The 23,129-nt window shown below is 41.5% G+C and overlaps 1 protein-coding gene and 1 long non-coding RNA gene across 2 annotated transcripts in view; both read right to left on the bottom strand.

Annotated features, from left to right (window-relative positions):
- The window catches only part of CD109 (CD109 molecule), a 147,858-nt gene extending 130,657 nt beyond the window's left edge, over positions 1–17,201 (bottom strand). Inside the window, 2 exon segments of the mRNA XM_033217681.1 lie at positions 15,424–15,596; positions 16,702–17,201. Coding sequence (XP_033073572.1) covers positions 15,424–15,596; positions 16,702–16,775 — 247 coding nt within the window. The 5' untranslated portion in view covers positions 16,776–17,201.
- A 177-nt stretch (positions 17,202–17,378) lies between these two features.
- Positions 17,379–23,129, bottom strand: part of LOC117087456 — a 39,061-nt gene continuing 33,310 nt past the window's right edge. Inside the window, exon 3 of the long non-coding RNA XR_004438816.1 lies at positions 17,379–17,774. This is a non-coding gene — a long non-coding RNA (uncharacterized LOC117087456). The remainder of the gene's footprint in view (positions 17,775–23,129) is intronic.

The raw sequence follows: 23,129 nt of genomic DNA, 5'->3' as shown, positions 1-23,129 counted from the left end.
ATCTGCCCACCTCAGCCTCCCAAAGTGCTGGGATTACAGGCGTAAGCCACCGGTCCCAGCCCTGTGCCTCACCATTGTTTTTATTATACGTATTTTTGATTATAGTAAAAGTTCCACAGCCTGGATAGCCTGTTTGTGTATGTTGCTATCACCACTTCCTTAATCACAGATGTTCAAAATCTCAGTCATCTTAAACTCTTTTCTCTCCTCAGCTCCAAGTTTATCACTCACCAGAACCTGTGGATTCTTCTTCCATAAAGTTGCCCTTAGAAGAAACTTAGAGTTATACTCTAAGCACTGCAGCAGCAGAGCTAACTCTAAAATAATTTGTGTCATACAGGAACTCTGAAAAGGATATAAAAACTAAAAACTTTCCCAACTCATGTCAGTTCTTCACACTACACAGTTTTGACATGTTTTGAAGTTGATTCCAAGATCTGAAACATTCCTCTTCAAAGGAAAATTAAACAGTAGCCGACTCTGAGACGGTAATTACAATGCAGGAGGTTTACTAAGGAGTATTCAGTGGATCACCACCTGCAGAAGGGAACGGGTGAAACTGGACTAAGGGAGACAGCAGTGGGGCTGCAATGCAGGCTCCAAAGAGGCATCCACCAGGGCAGCTCAGAAGCAGTCACAGCCAGTGAGAGTTGTCCTGAACTGGGACGAAAGGGCTGGACCTTCATACCCCACATCAATCAGTCACATAATGCAGGCCATCCCCAGGAGGGAGGCCACCACGGGCAAGGCAATTCTCTAGCTGATACAATCATCAGAGGGAACTGGCTCTGAAGGCAGTCGGGCACAACACTCCCAGCAGCTCTCGGGAAAAGGTCCTTCATACCCTGAAGGGTGATCTGGGCCTTAAAACACAGCATCCACCACAATGTCCCACATTGGAATAAAATAGAAACAAACTGCAGTGAGCTTCGTCCCAACAAACCAGCACCCTCCATTATTGAGAGTTACTTATTTTTCATTGTATTAGGATAAATCATCAGGGGTTGACTATTATGCTAGGTCCATAACTGGAGGAAGTAATGTGCTTCCTTCCTGCCCTGGTCTGATACCAGCTACCACCCACCCACCGGCAGCAAAGGTATATGGATGAAGAATGACGGGGGTGGGGGTGGTAATTTATTTTTATCCAATGACATCAGCAAGGAGAAAGCAGAAAAACAGTTGGGAATCTACAATCCAAATGAGGCTCTCGGACATTGACTTATTTATTGGAGGCCAAGCATTCTGGCACTTCAAAACAAGCTAAACAGATTTGAAGTGCAGGAAACCTCATTTCATAGTAGAAGTGTTTTTTGTTTTGTCTTTTGTTTTTAATGCAGCTCTGAATCAAGTCAAATCTTTGAGGAATTCTCTCACTAGAGAGAAGTTGAAAGAGAAGTTCAGCTGCATGCCTGGGTCCTAATGCTCAGACACATGACCTTATCTGTTCACAGATGCAAAAAGATACAGAGTTAGAAACAGAAGTCCTACCCAGGCCAGGCATGGCAGCTCACAACTATAATACCAGCACTTTGGGAGGGCTGAGGCAGAAGGATCCCTTGAGGCAAGGAGTTCAAGACCAGCCTGGGCAACATGGTGTGACCCCATCTCTATTTAAAAACAAATAAAAATACAAAATACAAGGACTCTTCCCAAATGCTATACTGTAGGGACAGAGATGTCCCACCCACCCCTATTTCTTGCTGGATCCAGGGAGCGACTCAGAGGACGTGTGGACACATCCAATCTAAGGCCTACTCACTGGTCTCATGTGTTCTTATTAAAAGGTCGATTTTAAGTACTTGACATTTTTTTCTGCTGATCTTCCCTTTAAATTTACAAATACAGCTTGGAATTTCCTAGGCACTTATGAAGTCCTAGCATAGGACTTATTTGAAAGTTCTATTCATTTAGAAATAATTTACACAACGAAAACACAAAATCGGGAGCAGCGGGGAGGAGAGTGGGGGCAGTATAGATGAGAGAGGAATAATAATCTCTTTCTCCACTGTTGCTAGGTTGAGAATTAAATAGATAGTATTTGCAAATTGTTGTGAACATTTTTCTTCCTTTTGGCGAGGCTCCATTCAGACACGGGAAATGGTCACCACCTCTTGAAACCCAGTATGGCACTCTTTTAAATCACTAACTAAAGACACACTCTGTTATGTAAGGTTCTTCTTAGCGTTTTTATAGATAACTTTATAAAACTCCAATCATTTCTGTGTATAACCAGAGACAGTCAATCTCAAATCCCTTTCAGATGCTTTCTCCTTCCCAGTGCTGCTTAAGCAACTCAGAAGAAACCTTGTTTGAAGACTTCGCATTTGGCACAGCCTGAGAACTGGTCGTTTGATTTACAAATAGAGTCAAAGCTATTTTTAAATTGTGTAATAAGCATCCACAAAAACTAACCTTTCCTTAACTTTTTAAACATACTCGGTAATACCATTATATGCTGCCTCTTCTGACATCTGTCCTCACCAAATAGCTTTGGAAAATCATTGAAGGGAAGGAGTACTGTGTAAATGGAAATCCAACTAGGTACAGAAATACTCTCTATGAAAAAAAAAGTGGATTTTCCACTATATATATATATATACACACACACACATATATATATATGCCTGACTTAATGTTGCTGCCTAATTATTTTTGGTAGCCTTTTGCTACTCAGTCTCATGCAATAATACATTTAAGTTTATTATCACTTTTTTAGCTGAAAATTTTGATCTCTTTATCAATTTACTAAATTTTTTCCTCATGTTTCAGCAGTTTCTTTGATCTACAGATAAACAAGGTGAGAAACAGGGGTTTTCGCCCACAAATTCATGGAAAACAAAACTTCAAAATACAATTTTTTTTTTTTTTTTGAGACGGAGTCTCACTTTGTTGCCCAGGCTGGAGTGCAATGGCATGATCTCAGCTCACTGCAACCTCTGCTTCCCAAGTTCAAGCGATCCTCCTGCCTCAGCCCCCCAGTAGCTGGGATGAAAGATGTGAGCCACCATACCTGGCTAATTTTTGTATAAAATACAATATTTTTTAGACAGTGAAATAATAGACAGTGGAGATTCATATGGCAGGCAGGTGAGGAATAAGAAATGACTTAATGGATACAACATACACTATCTGGCTGATGTTTATACTATAAGCCCAGACTCCACCACTGCCCAAAATATCCATGTAAGAAAACTGCACATGTACCCCCTAAATCTATAAAAATAAAAAATTTTAAAAACTTAAAGTAAGATTTAAAAATACAATGTTTCTGCTTCACAGTTTAATGTCACTTTAAGGCAAAATAACTATGGGGAAAGTATTCTGAGCAAAACAAAACCAGACAAAAAAATCTCCTTTCGTCCCTTACATACTCCTTTTATATTTTTCTCTCTTTTCCCTTTGCTTACAAATATCTTAATAAATTTGAGTTTCATAAACAAAGTTTTGTTCCATTTAGACTGCTGAGTAAAAAAAAAGCAGGTCAAACATAAACCTACTAAAAGTAAAATAAATAAAATGGTACACTATAAAGTAAATGTTAGGTTAAGTACAAATGAAAAACCCAAAGTCAAGCAAGGTTCTTGGCTGCTAAATGTACAGGGCATTCTTAATGGCAAGGTCAGCAATCCACAGCCTACAGATCCAGTCTGGCCCACGCCTGTTTTTTCTACAGTTCATGAACTAAGAATGGGTTTGCATTTCTAAATAGCGGGGGGCGGATATCAAAAGAAGAATAATATTTCATGATAAGTAAAAATTATATGAACTCAAAATTTCAGCATCCGTAAATAAAGTTCTGTTGGTACACAACCATGCTCATCTGTTTACGCACCATCTACAGCTGCTTCCAAGCTATAAAGGCAGAGGTTAGCAGCTGCAGTAAACACCTGAAGGTTGGCAAAACCTACACGCTTAGTTAGCATCTGGCCCTTTACAGAAATTTTGCCGACCTCTGTGGCTCTTTTTAGGGAGATTTTCTTCTTCTTCAAGGGATAAGGAATAAGGTTGAAGATCCACCTAAGCCAAAATGAGTCATCAGCAGGGAGACTTGGACTCATGCCACGGGCTCATGGTCGGCATCAGTTAATTATTAATAATTAACTGATAATTAATAATAAATAATAACAAATATTAATAATAAATAATAAATAATAAATTAATAATAAAAATATTAATATCTGATACTGGGAAACACCAGGTACAACATAGTTAACATTCCCTGAGTGTTTTCTATGTACCAAGCATTGTGATAAATGTTTTAAAGATGTGCACTAAAAAAAAAAAAAAAAAAAATAGAAAAAATTGAGTGAAATTAATTTTAATAACATATTTTATTTAACTCAATATGTCAAAAATATTAACATTGAACATGAAATCATTATTTTAAAATCACAAGTTTTATTGCATTTCTTGGAACTAAGTATTCAAAATCCATTGTGTATTTTATACTCATGGCACATCTCAATTTGTATGAGCCACATTTCAAGTGCTCAAAAACCACATGTGGCTAGTAGCTACCATATTGGATGATACAGCTGTTAAGTATTATCTCATTTAATCCTCTCAACAATGCTATGAGATGGGTACTATTATTAGGTGATGCTAGGGTTCAATTTCAATGTGGTTTCCGAGCGCCCATTCTAACCCACTGCGCCTCCCAAAAAGTGCAGGACAGACCCAGCTATTCCTTCCAAAACAGTAGTGCAAACATAACCTCATATTCCTTCTCTCCTTGTTCCTCCTCTGTAGCTTGCTGCACTCTCATTTACTATTTGGATATACCCACTCTTTCATCTTTCCTCTCTTATCCATGTTGTTACTACCTCAAGCCCCTATGTAGCTCTGTAGGTTACCATTCCTCTTCGACCATTCCTCTTCAACTGATCCATAAATAAAATGTATGGATGGGCTGCAGAATCCTTTGCAGCATTCATACCACATTCCCCAACTCCCATGTCCATGGCAGACACAGCTAATTCATCCAGCTCTCTAATCCAGAAAACCTAGGCTTGACTTTGAAACTGTCAACATAGCACTCCAATCAGCCTCTACAATCAACTTGGGCTGACACATCAAATGAAGCCTACTCTGCTTCCCTGCGAAGAGCATGGGCACAAGAACCTCGTGTGGTCACCAAATATTTGTCACCCAGCATTGTGCCATATGTAGTTTGGTGCTGAATAAATTTGAAGTACTGAGAATAATAAATTCCCCATCTTATCTATATTCCTGAAGAGCTTTAACATATATTGCAGTGAAACTTAAGTTTGTAATACTAAATCATTTCTGCCCGTTACATATTCATAAATGTAAATTTCTAACACAGCCCTGCCAAAAGGGAGCTACTAGGTGTTCTTTAAAAATGTTCCTCTCCGATGTGGAGAAACAGGAACACTTTTACACTGTTGGTGGGATTGTAAACTAGTTCAACCATTATGGAAAACAGTATGGCAATTCCTCAAGGATCTAGAACTACAAGTACCATATGACCCAGCCATCCCATTACTGGGTATATACCCAAAGGATTATAAATCATGCTGCTATAAAGACACACGCACATGTATGTTTATTGCGGCACTATTCACAATAGCAAAGACTTGGAACCAACCCAAATGTCCATCAGTGACAGATTGGATTAAGAAAATGTGGCACATATACACCATGGAATACTATGCAGCCATAAAAAAGGATGAGTTCGTGTCCTTTGTAGGGACATGGATGCAGCTGGAAACCATCATTCTCAGCAAACTATCGCAAGAACAGAAAACCAAACACTGCATGTTCTCACTCATAGGTGGGAACTGAACAATGAGATCACTTGGACTCGGGAAAGGGAACATCACACACCGGGGTCTATCATTGGGAGGGGGGAGGGGGGAGGGGGGAGGGATTGCATTGGGAGTTATACCTGATGTAAATGATGAGTTGATGCGTGCTGACGAGTTGATGGGTGCTGACGAGTTGATGGGTGCAGCACACCAACATGGCACAAGTATACATATGTAACAAACCTGCACGTTATGCACATGTACCCTAGAACTTAAAGTATAATAATATTAAAATAAAAATAATAATAATAATAAATGTTCCTCTCCATTTATTTCCAAGCTCTTTACCAGTCTGGTTTTCGGATTTTAACTTATGAATCGTTTCTTCAGAACTAACAACCCACAGACCTACCATCTACCTACCTACTGCTACCCCCTCCACCAAATCTTTGACCAATTTCACCCTGAGCCTTGCAAGGGAAGAAAATCACCTCAAAGGATTCTCCAAGGGAAGTGAAGAATGGAAGAGATAGAGCCAGACCAAGAACCACTTTAATCCTCCTCGCCAAGTTTTATCACTGCAACTTTCGTATGCTGGTCATCTTGGCCCAGACCAAGAGATGGTGAATTACAAATTCACTGACAACCACGGCAGTAATAAAGTAATTCCACCCAGTCCTCTTGAGCTTCAACTGAGGCATATCTTCATGGTAAACAGCCCTTTCCTCTTCTCTTTCCCCTTTGTGTTAGCTCCCCCAGATATGAGTATGACTTCCAGCCCCTGTATTCCAATTTCCTACAATCCAGTGGTGACCCAGTTTAGGGCACCACTAGGGAAGATCTCCAATCCTGTGTTTCTCTTTCTGGTGTGCCACTACTTTTAACTTTTACCCCCATTTCCTATAAAGTGGTGGCCAGATCTGTGCAATGTACAGGTGGGTAGATAAGTTTTCCTAAAACTGTATTTCAATTTTATTCTTCATCTCAATTTCATATCTCAAAATATTTCTTTCCTTACTGATTCTCTTCTATTTCTTTCTTTCTTCAAAGAAGAAAGTATGAGGGTTTTTTAAGGATAATCCCCTTCCCTCTGCCCCTAATACTGATCTCACCACTTCTAACCCAGGAATTATCCACCCTCTCCTTTGCCTTAACCACTTTCACCTTTCTAATGTGCCTTTTGAGAGAACATCCACCTCTCTCCTTTCAACCACCAAACTTCTGGAAAAATAAATTCTGATTATATTTATCACCATCCATTTATTCCTTCAAATTTGCTTTTGCTCCCAACATTCAACTTAAAGCCATTTGCTTAAGGGTCATCAATGTTCTTTCCTCTGTCCTCATCTTCTCTTCTCTAGCCTTCTGAGAGAATTGATACTATTAAACCTTCCTTCTTGGAACTACTTCTTGCCTTGGCTTCTGAAACATTTTCAATCTATCCTTCTCTGACTGCTCGTTGTCTGTTCTTTTCTTTTTTTTTTTCTTCTTGAGACAGGGCCATGCTTTGTTACCCAGGCTAGAGTACAGTGGCACTATCATGGCTCACTTGTAGCTCTGAACTCCCAGGCTCAAGAACTCCCCGCCTCAGCCTCCTGAGTAGCTGGGACTACAAGCACATGCTACCACATCCAGCTAATTTTTTTTATTTTTAGTAGAGATGAGGTTTCAATATGTTGTCCAGGCTGATCTCAAATTCCTGCTCTCAAGCCATCTGCTCACCTCAGCCTCCCAAATTGCTGGGATTACAGGCATGAGCCACTGTGTCCGGTCTTCTCCCTTTCATTCACTTATTTTCCTCTTTCCAAGCTTCTCTCAAAAGTCTTGTTCTTTCCATGAGCTCTGTCTCTCTTGTGCATCTTATGTATTTCCAGGACTTCAAAATACTGTCTACTTCTATGAAAACAATGCCTAAATCTCTCTACCCAGCTGCAATTTCAAAACTATCTGCTGGACATCTCCACCTGGATGTCTCCCCAAACGCATATCCAAAGCAGAATGAAACATCTTTTCAAAAGATATATACACAAACCCCTATCTCCTTTTCTTAACTGCCATACCCACCCAGCAGCTCTTTCCTCCGGCACACCCTTCCCGTCTCTAGTACAGGAAGTAACTGTTCCCTCCAAATGCCAAATATGTCAGCAGAGATGGGACATTTATGAATGGACATCTGTATAGCTCTGGAAGTAAAAGGTAACAGTACCAGGCACAGGGTCACATACAAGAAGCACTGTTTACAAACCACATTGAATTTTTTATACAAAAAATAAAAACTCCTCCAGCCTTCTGCACTATTAATATTATATTATCCTTCTGGGACCTCTGAATCTCCTCCAGTGCCTTCCTTTCTCTTATTCCCCACTCCTCATTCACTCATGTTTCACATACAGCAAATAATCAATAAATAATACATTAATGAGAAGAAATGCCTGTGGGGAAACAACTAGTTTCAGCTTTGTAAAGCCCTCTTCACAGGACATAAAGGATCAACAGTAACCCAGCCCAAATTCTTATGGGATCTGTTTTCTATTTCCACCACAACCCTTCAGTGAGTCACTAGGACAGTGACTCATTCAGCACTAGAAGAGGAGCAGCACATGTTTAACTTGGAGTTTAAAGAATCAGTGTGTTCACTTTTAACTTCACCCAATCATTGATTCACAATCAAACCCCAAGTCATGTTTCTCGGTGGCTGAAAACAAACACCAGCGCTTAGGGTTGAAGGCTGCTGAAAAGCAAACATGAAAGTCCAGGAGGAGCCTTCCCTCCACTGCCATGAATCATCACAGGCTTGCAGGGGCATGCTACTCACCCTCGAGCTTTCCAGCATTTGGTCGAGCACAATTTGTGAGATACCAAAAGGCAGTTGTTCTCATTCTAATGTGACTAAGAATCACCTGTGGTGATGGCGGAACATAAAGGTTAGATTCTTTTTTTTTTTTTTTTTTTTTTTTGACAGAGTCTTGCTCTGTCGCCTAGGCTGGAGTACACCAGTGCAATCTCGGCTCACTGCAGCCTCTGCCTCCTGGGTTCAAGCGATTCTGCTGCCTCAGCCTCCCGAGTAGCTGAGACTATAGGCGCACGCCACCACATCCAGCTAATTGTATTTTTGGTAGAGACAGAGTTTCACCATGTTGGCCAGGCTGATCTTGAACTTCTGGCCTCAAGTGATCCACCTACCTTGGCTTCCTAAAGTGCTGGGATTATAGGCATGAGCCACCACACCCAGCCGAGATTCTTGATTCTTACCTATGTCTTGAGGGAGGCCATGAATCAGCCTTTTTAATAAATATAATTTGCACTTTGAGAAACACAGCAACAAGAAAATAAATAAATAAGTAAATAAATAAAAAAGAGAAACACAGCAACAGAATTTAGTTTTTAAAAGGTCTATGAAGCTTCTAACCCAGCCCCCATCCCTTATACAGAACCATTAGTGCATAAAGAGCAACTCCACCTTGAGCTAAAATAAGAAACTTTTACAATATGCAAGTAAGCATTTTTAAACTCCTTAGTTAGCCTTATTTTCTTCCATATCAGAAGAATCAGCATTTGTAAATATATCTTAGGTCTTAAGCTCAGCTCTCCATATGTTAGGAAAGTTTCATAGAGTATAATGGAAATAGCACTGGACTGCAAATTTGGGAACCTGCAATCTGTTTCAACCTGAACTCTGCACCAGTAAATGATCTGACCTTGGGAAAATCCCCAGATCCCATGCCTCACCTCAGTCTCCTCAGCCATATATTAGGTGATCAAATTGGCTTATCTTTGAGGTCCCCTCCAGCTCCAAAACTCTATGAGGCTGAAAGTAAACTAAGAGGAGAGCTAGCATTTCATCTTGTAATTCTTTCTATTCAAATTAGATTTCATTAGATCCAGGTCCACATTACTGCAAGCAAATGTGAAAATGATTTTAGTGGAAGATGACTATGCAACATTGCATCAATATCCCAAAATCAAGGAAACAAAAATACTTCACTCTCTTCCCAGCAATAGAAAACCTTATTGTCTGTGGACCTCAGATACAACTAACTACAAATTTAGGCTTCACCATTTACTAACTGGGTTAACTCAGAAAAACTGATTGTTCTCTCTTTGCCTCAATTTCCTCACCTCCAAAATGAAGACAAGAGTATCTACTTCATCAGGTTGTTAAAATCAAATATTGTGCATAAAGTCCTTGGTACTATGAGGAAACTGGATATTTAATATGTTAAATCCCTTCCAATCCCTTCCTAGGGATGTGTCTTTTATAGAGTTCCAGTTCAAGACCATCACAACAGGTGATTAATAATTGCCTTTGACATAAACTGTTGCTACTCTCTTCTAGTAACAATAGCTACCATTTTCTTGAATAATGAAACACTTTGTGTTAAGTGCCTTGAATATGTTACCTCATTTAATCCTCACAATATCCATATAATTGTATAAGGCAGAAACCACTATTTTTCAGATGATGAAACTGAAGCCTGGTGAGATCATGACTGCCCACAGCCACACAACCACTAAGTGGAATGGCCATCACCTGTGCCCAGGTAGCCAGGCTCCAGAGCCCAGGCACATCGTGATTACGCTGTGGTCCTTTATTCTTAGGCACCACCTACCTGTTAATATACATCACACACAATAGCAAAGACGATGTGTGAATGAAAAGCCTACACCCTTTAAAAATAATTCTCACATAACTGCAGGTTCAGACTGAGTTCTGTTGGCAAAGCTGCCTGTGAAAACCTGCTCTGGGAGATCTGCCCACACATTACACTAATTAATCTACTTTCATGAAGACCATGGGACTGATTTTTATCTACAAGGCATGAAATGCATGTTCAGGAGCTTTTTTTCCACCAGAAAACCATCCTAACCGAACTGGATGATTTTTTTAAGTTTTTCAGCTAATATCTCAATTTTTAAAAATTTCCCACTCTTACTAAGCCAAGATGGAAAATAAAACATACCACAGTCAATGTGAGAAAGACAACAAAGGAAAAAAACATTTTTTTAAAAATCTTTTAAAAAAGAAGGTTAACACTGCATTAACTCTCCAGAATTTTAGGGCAAAAAGAAAAAGCAAGTTATTAAAGGCTATAGACACATTTATAGAGCACATCCCACCCCAATAACTCAATGGGAAGATGGAAGTAGGATTGGCAGTATTTAAAAAATGGTGCTACCAAACCAGCAGGCACTTACCAGGAGACGCCCCTGCAAAGTCCCCAGATTTTTCAGTAGGCATTTTCGATTTAGCTTTTTGGGAGTTTTTGGTTTTGGGGGTTCTATTGTTTTTGTTTTTGAGATATAATCTCACTGTGTTATCCAGGCTGGTCTCAAACTCCTGGGCTCAAGCAATCCTCCCACCTCAGCCTCCCAAGCTCTGGGATTATGGTTGTGAGCCACTGCACTCAGCCTCTAGGATTTTTTTCTTAAATCAGGTTTACATGAAACTAATGACGATGAATTCATTAATGAGGGAGAAAGGCTATATTCTTCATTACTTGAAGTGACTCTTGTTCAGGAAAACCACTGAAAGTTTACAAGTGAAAATGTCAAATTGTAGCAAGAGAAGGGAAAATAAAACAGAAATTATGGTTTCAAGGACATCACAAAAATTTAATTATTTTATATGCCTTAACAGATGAGAGGACAGATCTCAAAATGTTCTTAACTTTTTTTTCTTGATTTGGCATGGAACTCCAGAGCAACCTCACAGTAAGGAAAAAGAAAAATATATATCTATATGGGAAGAAATAAAGGGACAGACTCACTCTCCACCCAATACAATAGTCTGACTTGATTTCAAATGCCAATAGCTGCGCCATCTTCCCTCCTCTGGTAATTATTACCTGCTGAACTTTTACTATGTTTTGTCAATTATGTTTATTTAACTAACTCTTTATGCAAAGGAAGATAAGATTAGGAACATAGTTCTAATCACTGTGGAGATGATGGCAATGATGCTGATGGTGGTAGAGGCGGTGACAGTGGTGACAGTGACAAGCAATCTTTTGAATTTCACTCCTAGAAAGGCATTAATACATCTTTCCAGAACTCTGCAAAGTGTAGCAGAAATTCTTTTCCTAAAGGTCTATTAATCACCAAAAAAAGCCCATAATCGCTGGGCGTGGTGGCTCACACCTGTAATCCTAGCACTTTGGGAGGCCGACGTGGGCAGGTAACAAGGTCAGGAGTTCAAGACCATCCTGGCTAACACAGTGAAACTCCGTCTCCACTAAAAATACAAAAAATCAGCCGGGTATTGTGGCACACGCCTGTAATCCCAGTTACTAGGGAGACTGAGGCAGGAGAATCGCTTGAACCAGGGAGGTGGAGGTTGCAGTGAGCCAAGATCGCGCCACTGCACTCCAGCCTGGGTGACAGAGCAAGACTCCGTCTCAAAAAAAAAAACAAAAACAAACAAACAAACAAAAAAACTACAATCAATCCCCAATAAATATAGAATTAATGTATTTTTTAAATGAATAACAGTAATATAACCTACACTCCTGGCCATAAAAGTGGGAATGTAAATAAAATCTCCCCCATATCTGGCAAACAAACAAATGAACTCTTCCCTAAAGAAATGCCATACTTTTTCACCTTTATTAAATACATTTTCCATTTGAACCCTTTAGTTATTACTATTTCCGACGCAAATTGAGACAGAAATCTATTGTGGTTTGGGTAAAACACCTCCCTACCCTGAGGATTTCTAAGAAGTACAGAACTGCTGGAAATAAGCTACTAAGAAACAGTCCACTGCCTTACCCAGCTCTACTACAAGATAAATCTTTATTAAAACCAACCTTCTGTTGTAGGGGTGGGGTGGCTCATAAGAAAATGATGAAACAATCGGGCTCACACCTTTAATCCCAGCACTTTAGGAGGCTGAGGTAGGAAGATCACTTGAGTCCTGTAGTTCAAGACCAGTCTGGGCAATATAGCAAGACCCCATCTCTAAAAAAAAAAAAAAAATTTAAACCTAGCCAGGCGTGCTGGCACTTGCCTGTAGTCCCAGCTATTCAGGAGGCTGAGACAGCAGGATCACTTGAGCCCAAGGATTCCAAGTTGCAGTGAGCTATGATTTCACCACGGCACTCTGGCCTGGGCAACAGAGTGAGACCCTGTCTCTCAAAAACAAAAGGTATTTATTTGTTGGTGTTTATGTGATGGAGAAAAAACAAAACATGAGTCCACATCCAGATACTTGAAGATCCAGACCCCTGATTTAGAAGTCCTGGTTTAGCTACATATTGTTACAACTGGAGGAGCCAAATAACCAAAGGATGTGAAGACAAGCAGGGAGAAGTGTCTTGATCCTCAAGTCCTCACATTACAGGAAGCACCTGCTCTGAGAACAATAACTCCCAGCCTCTGATAATATAGTAACATTCTCCTTTGAAAGAGGAGAGTGCTCCTAGCAATGCCATTGTCAATGAAACTCTATGTCGATAGAGTCAAAAACAGCCCACAACAGCAGCAGCATTTTCCCTTTTTCCTTTCTGCAGATCCATTCTGCTCCCAGGACAGCTTTGCCCGACCCAGTCTTGAGTACTTGAACTTTCCCATGGGCATATGAGGAAACCTTCTCCCATGAGAAGATCTAAGAATAAAGTTGAAAACCAAGCCACAACAACATGCACCCCCAATGCAGGTATCATTTGTTGCAAAAAAGAGAGAGACTGATATTGGAGATCACAGAAAAGACCCAGCAGGTGAAATTCTAGAATTAGAGTATGTAAATGTCCAAGCAAAGCTCAAATATTTATCAAAAACATCCATATATATTCTGGACCTCTGCATTGCAGGAAAACTGCCACACTAGCGGAGCCAATATTATAAATTCTTTTTTTTCTTTTACTTTTATTTTAGTTTCAGGGATACATGTGCAGGTTTGTTATACAGGAAAATCACCTGTCATAGGGTTTTAGTGTACACATTATTTCATCATCCAGGTGATAAGTGTGGTACCCAATAGGTGGTTTTTCAATCCCCTCCCTCTTCCCACTCATAAATTCTTAATGAATAAACAATGAATGTGGAACTACCTTAAGTATTATGTCTTGTCATTTAATATTTCAATATTTTCTTCAGCAACCATCATAAGATCAGGAGTTATTCATTTTCAGAAATGATAGTTCAATAATGAAAGTTGAAGTCTGCCCCCATGTAAAAAGGAAATGGACTTTCTGCATCCTCTTTTGCAGTATTATTATACTAATAATATTAGCAATTGTTGTTTATTGCATGCCTAAGAGGTACTACACACAGATTTTAACTTTATAACTGCCTTGGGAAGTCAATTTCATTATTTCCATTTTATAGATGAGGAAACTGTGGCTCAAAGCAGTTAAGTAACCTACCTAAGATCACACAACTAGTAGCAAAGTAGTACCAGGATTCAAACTCAGATCTTAAGGGCTAACCTATACTTCCCCTCCAGGGAAATAAGACCTCCCACTTCCCTGACATTGCTTCTATGAGGGACGAAAGTGACTTGTCCCTACACACACCATCTCGTCCTGACTCCTATTCCAAATATACTTACCCAGTGAACTTCCAGTGGGGAAAGAACCAAAGATGCAGATAAACTTTTACTTTTATTTCATTTCATGATGGTGTTCATTTATCTATGCTTGTAGAGAATAAACACTTCTATAATGAACCGTTATGGAATACCATCCACCCTTCATTACATGCCTTAAATGATTTTTTAAAAATAACTCTTAACTTTATAAAAACGTATGTCTCAGCCAGGCACAGTAGCTCATGCCTGTAATCTCAGCACTTTGGGAGGCCAGTGTGGGTGGATCACTTGAACTTAGGAGTTCGAGACCAGCCTGGGCAACATGCTGACAGCTTGTCTCTAAAAACAATTATAATAATCTAAAAAAGGAAAAAAAAATGCAATAAAAGTTCATTTTAATGAAAAAAGTTTTAAGTATTTACCTCTTTCCCCCAAAATTATTTTTCCCTTAGTACTGAAAAAGAAGACATTCATTGGCCCAATTTAATCTTGGGCCATGTTAGAACCCAGACTTGAAACAAGAACCAAACTTGGTTCTGCTACAAATGGCTCCCACTTTCACACTATTTTCTTTTTTTCTTGTTACTTTAAAGCTTAAGAAATATTCCATAAAACTAGATTTTAACTATTGTGTAGTTTTTTCTTTCCTTCCCACAGGCCTATTCTGTAAAATACTTTGCACTCAATAAATATGGTTTTGTGTTAGAGACTAACCCATTTCCTCTTCTGGGGCACACACTAGCCTACACTTCCCAGCCTCTTTTGCCTGTACATATGAGCATTGGTGATATGAGCTATTTCTAGGCCTATCCCATAAAAACCTTCTACATGCTCTTCTCATGCTCTTCCCCTTCTCCCATGAAGAAACTCCATGCTCTTCCCCTGCAGTCTTGGGAGCATGATGATAATGGAGCCACAAAATGGAAGGAACCTGGGTCTCTGAATCTGCACTTGGAAGACCATCCGGGAACACTATCTAGGACTTTATATGAGTGAGAATTAAAAGTATATTAGGTAAGCTACTGCAAATTTGGGGTTTCTCTATTATACTACCTAACACATGACCTTATTAACATATTCCAATTATTACTGCAGAAGGGTAAGACTTTATGCTGTTTATCTTACCTTTTTCAAAGACTCCTTCTGCTTCCAGGACAGAGACAGTGAGGTTTGATGCTGTCTTGAGCAGCTCCGCCTTCACAGTGACCTGTGAGGGGCAGTGTTCCAGAAGCTCCACCCCAATAGTCACATTTCCTCCGGGCCTGATGATCCCTGGGGTTGTCACCAGAAACCGGGGCCTAAAGAGTTCCCAACAAGGAAAAACAAAGTTTCTTATCCTCACATCTCCTCTCCTTTGTGACCCTCAGGTTTCCTAGTGCGATAGACACTCCATACTGTGCCAATTGCAGTCGTTTCTGTTAACATTGCCCACTGCTCTATTTAGCAACTGCACTGAAATGCTACTGAAACAACAATAATTCCCATAAATCAATTTTAATGCAGTAATTCATGCATCACTACTAGAGGAAGGCCTGTGTTATTTCCATTTTATAAACCACGAACAGCACAGAAGGAACCATGATGTAAATGGCTTGCACCGGGGCATACTGGAGTTATTGGCAAAGCAAGTCTCTAAGCTTCTCCTTTACAGACGACCTTATCCCAGCGTGATTATTTTCTTGTTGGTGCTGGTGGTGTTTAACTAAGATTTTGCCTGTTTCTTATTCAAACCTTCATGTTTGAGTAGCTGTCCAACGAGGATAAAAAATTATTTAACCAATACCATTGATTGAAATATACCATTTGAAAATAAACTACAACTGGTGGAAATTCCAGGTATAACGGATTATAAAAAGAAGTCACTAAAGCAGCACTTTCTCTGCTGTAATTTGGGGTTAAGGCTCAACTACAGAAATCTTTAGGAATGAATGGGGCTTTCCATTATTGGGTGCTGTTGGGTGCTTCCTATAATGTCTGCCCCTGAACTCATACATCAGTCCCCTCCGTCACACTTTGGCAATGCTAAGGTTGAGACATCTTGATTAGAAAAAATACATCATGTATTTGAGAGAAGAAACGCAATCTGGGAGCAAAAAGTTGAAAAGCAAAAGGCAGAGGCAACGTGAACTAAAAATAAAATGACTCTTCTTCAGAAAGTTGTTATGGCCAGGGAGACGCTTAAACAACTTCATGAGTAGAGAAAGTAACTGTCCCATGGAGAGCCACGCTGAAGCTACATATGGTCAAACCCCCAGGCCAGTGCCAGGCTGGGGACTGCAGCCGCGCGGGCGTTTCCCACCCGCTGCGGCACAGCAGCCGCCACCTCCCCGAAGCCCCGGCCCAGAACCACAGATCGGCCCAGGCCCGCGCGCCCGCGCGCCCCCCGCGCGCCCACGTTCCTACCCGCGGGCCGCGGCCAGCGCGGCGGTGCACACGCAGAGGAGGTGGGCGGCGGTCAGGAGCGGTGGGCCCTGCATCTCGACGGCGTCTGCCCGGGCTACAGTCCGCTGCCGGGGAAATTCGCGGGCACCGTGGGGTGTGGCTTGCCACCTCCTCCCTGATTTTTTTCCCTCTTAATTCGAGTTTAGTAATCTGAAATGGGCGCGCCTAACAGCAGAGTAAGAGATCTAAATTGAGACAGGACTTGGAGGCTCCACCCCTCCCATCCCCATTACAATGGCGCTTCTCGCTGCTGTGGCAAACATCGCCAATCCAGGGGGTGAGAAAGCAGTCGCTAAACGCAGGCGGCCCCACCTGGCCCCGGCGTCCCGGCTGGCCGCAGAGAACAGAGCGCGCCCACTTCCCCGGCCCACCGGGCTCCTCAGGGTGTTTACACTAGCGCTCTACCAACGATGCCCAGGGTGAGTAAACAGGCCCATCCTTGTGAGGAGAAATTCACAGCAGCTATGTGAAGTGGAAAAAAGTCAATCATTGTCCTCCAGACTATGAGTCAGAATTTTAGAGAAACGGCACACACACACGCACACGCGCGCCAAACCGGGTCATATTTCCTGGGTAGTTATTTAATGTATATGAATAGAAACAGAGAAAAACTATATTTCTTTAAAACAAAAAATGAGGTCTACTGCTTTCCTTTCAAGGAAAATGTTATGGTTTCTCACCTTAAAAAAAAAAAAAAAAGAAGAACAAAAAGAAGAAAAGAACTGGCACTGCAGACGTTAGGTGTTGCTACTTGGAACCCTGAAAAAAAATAAGAAGATGCCTTTATATTTTTGCTACAGAAAGAATTCGGTAGAACTGCAAAGCTTGGAGCAATCTGTCTGAACACAATTAGGGTTCGGGTGGCTCTCCTGTCAGAATGAAGGCCAGTGGCCGGTGGTGCCCAGGAGTTATCGATGCCCAACTCTTCCTGGCTTGTTTGCAGCTCCTCTCCCCTGCTCTCTGGCACTGCCACCATCTTCAGATGACTCAGGTTTCACCATGACTACACCATAAAAGCAGGGAACTGCCAGAAACTGTTGGAAAACAGACACATTCAGTCCCTGACAACGTAAACTTTCTAATTCATAGAGAGGTTTTAGATGGTAGCATTCTAATATGGGGCAAAATGCAAACGGAAAAGAGGTCAGCAAAAAGATGTCTCATGACAAAGCTATGTGCTAAATAAGGAAAAGTGAGAAAGTAGCACCTAGACACACTGTGGTTTGGGGAGTCCAGAAACTTGCTTTCCTCCCTTTCCTGTTCCACCCCTTTTTCTCCCTGCTGAACAGCTTGCAAAGGTCCTTATGCCGTTTCCTACAGGCAGCCTAGCTTTAGTGTCCAACTTCCTTTGCAGGCAGAACTTAGGAAAGGCCAAAAGTGTCTGTGTGGATCCCTGGGTGCTGACCTGTTCCTGACACAGCTCTTACTGCTGGTCTCCTCACCTCTGTTGTTGAGAGAGGAGGACCAGGGTCAAGGGTGGGCCAAGCACCAAGATCTAACTCAGTGCTTCTCACGTGCCAGTGTGTATGGGAATCACATGAAACGGACACTGACTTGGCAGGTCTGGAGCAAGGACTGGGATTCTGCTTTACTTTAGCAGACCGTGGGCTATGGAGGCTTTACAAGTGGGGGCAATTTGGGGGCACTGTGATGAGCAAAGGCAGTTAGGAACGCTGAGAAAATTCTTCTCAATCTTTCAGTTCATAAAGGTGGATTAATAAATTCAGGTTTATTCTAGAGGTAGGCAAACATAAGAGGGACTGCAAAAGATTAGTTGATAATGTTGCCTCCCGAGAAGACTTACAGAAAGGCTTAGAACCACATTGTATAAAAGTAAATCTGTGCGAATTTCAAAGTGATGCCACCTTCCTGTTTATGCCTTCCTTCCAACAATACACGTTTGTTGAAAGGCGTAGTCATGCAGAAATTTAGGCATATGGATTTGCATAGAGATGAGGCTATTACATGCCTGGTACAGAGTAGCTATTCAATAAAAATTTGTTAAAAGGATTAATGAAAAATGTTTATCTCAGAAGTGGGTTTTTTTCATTAAGAAAAATTGAAAATGAGGCCAGGCGTGGTGGCTCACACCTGTAATCCCAGTACTTTGGGAGACCGAGGTGGGTGGATCACCTAAGATCACGAGTTCGAGACCAACCTGACCAACACTGTGAAACCCCATCTCTACTAAAAGTACAAAATTAGCCAGGTGTGGATGGTGGTGCATGCCTGTAATCCCAGCTACTCAGGATACTGAGGCAAGAGAATTGCTTGAACCCAGGCGTTGGAGGTTGCAGTGAGCCGAGATCGCACCATTGCTCTCCAGCCTGGGCAACAAGAGCAAAACTCCGTCTCAAAAAAAAGAAAAGAAAACAAAGAAAAGAAAAAAGAAACGCTGAAAATGGGCCGGGCATGGTGACTTACGCCTGTAATCCCAACACTGTGGGAGACCAAGGCAGGCAAATCACTTGTGTCAGGAGCTCAAGACAAGCCTGGTCAAAATGGTGAAACCCTATCTCTACTAAAAATACAGAAATTAGCCCAGCATGGTGGCACACGCCTGTAATCAAAGCTACTCGGGAGGCTGTGGCATGAGAATCACTTGAACCCAGGAGGTGGAGGCTGCAGTGAGTCAAGATCGTGCCACTGCACTCCAGTCTGGGTGACAGAGCAAGACTCTGTCTCAAAAGGAAACCTGAAAATGGTCTGAACATGTAACAATAAGATACTGGGTTTGCTATCATTTGGATGTTTGTCACCCAAAGCTCATGCTGAAATTTGATCCCCAGTGTTGGAGGAAGAGCACAATGTGAGGTGTTTGGGTCCTGTGGGTGGATCCTCATGAATAGATGAATGTCCTCCCTGGGGGTGGGGGTGAGTACTCAGTTCCCACAAGAATTGGTTGTTAAAAAGAGCCTGGCACCTCCCGCTTCTCTTGTTTCCTCTCTCACCATGGGATCTCTGCACACTAGCTCCCCTTCCCCTTTCACATGAGTGGAAGCAGCCTGAGGACCTCACCAGAAGCCGAGCAAATGCCAATGCCATGCTTCCTGAACAGCCTGCAGAATTGTAAGCCAAGTAAACCTTTTTTTTTTTTTTTAATAAATTACCCAGCCTTGGGTACTACCTTATAGCAACACAAAACAGACAAAAACAGGATTAAATAAATTACAGTATATCCATGCAATGGAATACTGAAATAATTAAAAACTATTTGTTTAATTGGAGCTTGTTTAATCATCTAGAGGCAAATAGTCATACGTTATTAAGGAAGGTATATTATCCTTTCTCACCCTGCTAATAAAGACATACTTTATTATTTATAAAGGAAATTTATAAAGGAAAATTTATAAATTTTATATTTATAAAGGAAAATTTATAAATTTTATATTTATAAAGGTAAGAGTAATTTCTAAAGGAAAGAGATTTAATTGATTCACAGTTCCACATGGCTGGAAGGCCTCACAATTATGGTGGAAGGCGAATATGGAGCAAAGTCAAGTCTTACATGGTGGCAGGCAAGAGAGCATATGTAGGAGAACTCCCCTTTATAAAACCATCGTGTTTTGTGAAACTTATTCACTATCACAAGAAAAGCATGGGAAAGACCCGCCCCTCTGATTCAATTACATCCCACTGGGTCCCTCCCATGACACTTGGGAATTATGAGAGCTACAATTCAAAATGAGATTTGGGTGGGGACACAGCCAAACCATATCAGAGGAGAAGTCTGTTTTATAAAACAGAATTTAAATTTCATTCTATTTTTATAAAAAATAAAGTGTGTTTATGTGTACATAGACATTACAGATCTATGTATTGAAGAAAGACTTGAAGGATATTCACCAAAATGTTAGTATCCTGGTGATTGCCTGGATATGCCAAGTTTCCTACAATAAATATATATTATATCTCCTTTAAGAAGAAAACAATAATAGTGATATTATTTTAGTAAATAATTTTTGAGGAGGCACCATAGAAGCTCTTTTGAATAAAATTTCTGAATTTTGATACCAAAAATATCATCTATGCTTATTCCATGAAAACCAAATGGTCTCTTGGATAAGAATCCCACACTGTTCCTGTGTCCCTCCTGAGCTGTCTTTAGGGTGTTGATATGGTTTGGATCTGTGTCCCTGCCCAAATCTTATGTCAAATTGTAATCCCCAATGTTGGAGGTGGGGCCTGGTGGAAGGTGATTGAATCATGGGGCAGATTTCCCCTGTGGTGCTGTTCCTGTGACAGTCTTCATGAGATCTGGTGGTTTAAAAGTATATGGCACCTCCCCCCACCTCTTTTGGTCCTTCTTCTGCCATGTAAGATGCCATGAACCCATATATCAGTCCACTCTGCCACACTTTGGCAATGTTAAAGTTGAGACCATGAGTAAAAGCTGCCTGAGGCCTCCCTAGAAGCAGATGCTGACATGCTTCCTGTATAGCCTGTGGAACTGTGAGCCAATTAAATTTCTTTTCTTTATCAATTACCCAGTCTCAGGTTTTTGTTACTTTAGAGCAATGCAAGAACAGAGTAATACAGATGTGGTTCAATGAGAAAGGCAGAACCACTACGAGTGAGACAGACCCTAAGCAATCATGGGAGCTGGTAGGGCAGTTTGTACAGGCCATTGCCCCTGTGTGTAGTGTGGAGCATAACATGAGTCAGCCAGGGTGGAAAAGCTAAATGTGGGTAAGAATAAAGAAAAAACTGAGAAGTGGAATCCATGTCCATCTTACCACCTCCAACTTCCATGTCATGGGTAACCTGCAGGAGAAGCTAGTGTCCTTTGTCCAGAGCTGCATGTGCATTTGTCCCACAGTTCAGAAAAACTGAAGGAAGACAGCCTCTGAGAAATAAAGGCGCTACAGGCCTGATTGTGGCCCTAAACCCACAAAAGTGAACTAGCGCATTAGTAACAATATGGGCAAGTGTTCTCACCTGCCTAGCACTCTAAACCAAGCTTCAGAAAGTAAAAAATACAGGTGTATGGGGTACCCCACCTCCCCTTTATAGAGTCTGCTCTGTCCATGACACCAGCTGGGGGCTTCCCGGGGGCCACCTGAGTCCATGTCCCCATCAGATGGACATTGAGAGGGGTGAGACCAGGACTGGCAGGGAGCAGTTATTTGCCTTTCTAGTCTCCCTCCCCAGCCATGCACTTTTGTCTTTAGAAAAATGATGGGGAAAACCTTGGCTCCTTTGTCCAGAAAGTGTTAATTGCCTGTGGGTTCTGGTGGCTGGGGAGAAGAGCAGGAAAGCAGAGTGCAGGTGGGTGGCTGAAAGGGAAGAGGGGAGGAACGGGGCAGAAAGATGAAGGTGACCCTATCTAGCCCCCTGGAGAAGGGGTGAGAGGTCAGGTAGAGTAGCTGTTTAGTACACAAAACGTAGAAAGATAAGGAAAAAAAGAAATCTCCTACAGTCTTACCACTACCCAGAGACAAGCATTATTTCATTTTGTTGTATTTCCTTTCTCTCTTTCTCCACATAATTTGCTGGTATCTTTTTTTTGTTTGGTTTTTTGTTTTGTTTTGTTTTTGAGACGGAGTCTTGCTCTGTTGCCCAGGCTGGAATGCAGTGGCCGGATCTCAGCTCACTGCAAGCTCCACCTCCCGGGTTCCCGCCATTCTCCTGTCTCAGCCTCCCGAGTAGCTGGGACTACAGGCGCCCGTCACCTCGCCCGGCTAGTTTTGTGTGTGTGTGTGTGTTTTTTTATTAGAGATGGGGTTTCACCGTGTTAGCCAGGATGGTCTCGATCTCCTGACCTTGTGATCCGCCCGTCTCGGCCTCCCAAAGTGCTGGGATTACAGGCTTGAGCCACCGCGCCCGGCCGCTGGTATCTTTTTTAAAGAGTAATTACGTTATAAATATAATACAACTTTGTATCCTACTTTTCCCACTTAATTATTCCATCATAAGCATTTCTTCATGTTTTACAAACCTTTTTTAAATAAAATGTTCATCAGCTGCAGGCCAGGCGCGGTGGCTCACACCTGTAATCCCAGCACTTTGGAAGGCCAAGGTGGGCAGATCACCTGGGGTCAGGAGTCCGAGACCAGCCTGACCAATATGGAGAAACCCCGTCTCTACTAAAAATACAAAATTAGCCGGACGTGGTGGCACATGCCTGTAATTACAGCTACTCAGGAGGCTGAGGAAGGAAAATTGCTTGAACCTGGGAGGCAGAGGCTGCAGTGAGCCGATATTGCGCCATTGCACTCCAGCCTGGGCAAAAAGAGTGAAACTCCGTCTCAAAAAAAAAAAAAAAGTTCATCAGCTGCATAATAAAACAAACAAAAGGAATAAAAACATTTTCAGAAATGGAATGACTCAGAAACTTTGCCTTTCACAAATTCATTTTAGGAAGTTACTTTAGGAGGACATATTTAGCA

This window comes from Trachypithecus francoisi, unplaced genomic scaffold, assembly GCF_009764315.1.
Source record: "Trachypithecus francoisi isolate TF-2019V2 unplaced genomic scaffold, Tfra_2.0 Lachesis_group10, whole genome shotgun sequence".
Classification (NCBI taxonomy): Eukaryota; Metazoa; Chordata; class Mammalia; order Primates; family Cercopithecidae; genus Trachypithecus; species Trachypithecus francoisi.
Note: the sequence above shows the minus strand (reverse complement) of the source record. Positions and strands in the feature narration are given on the sequence as shown.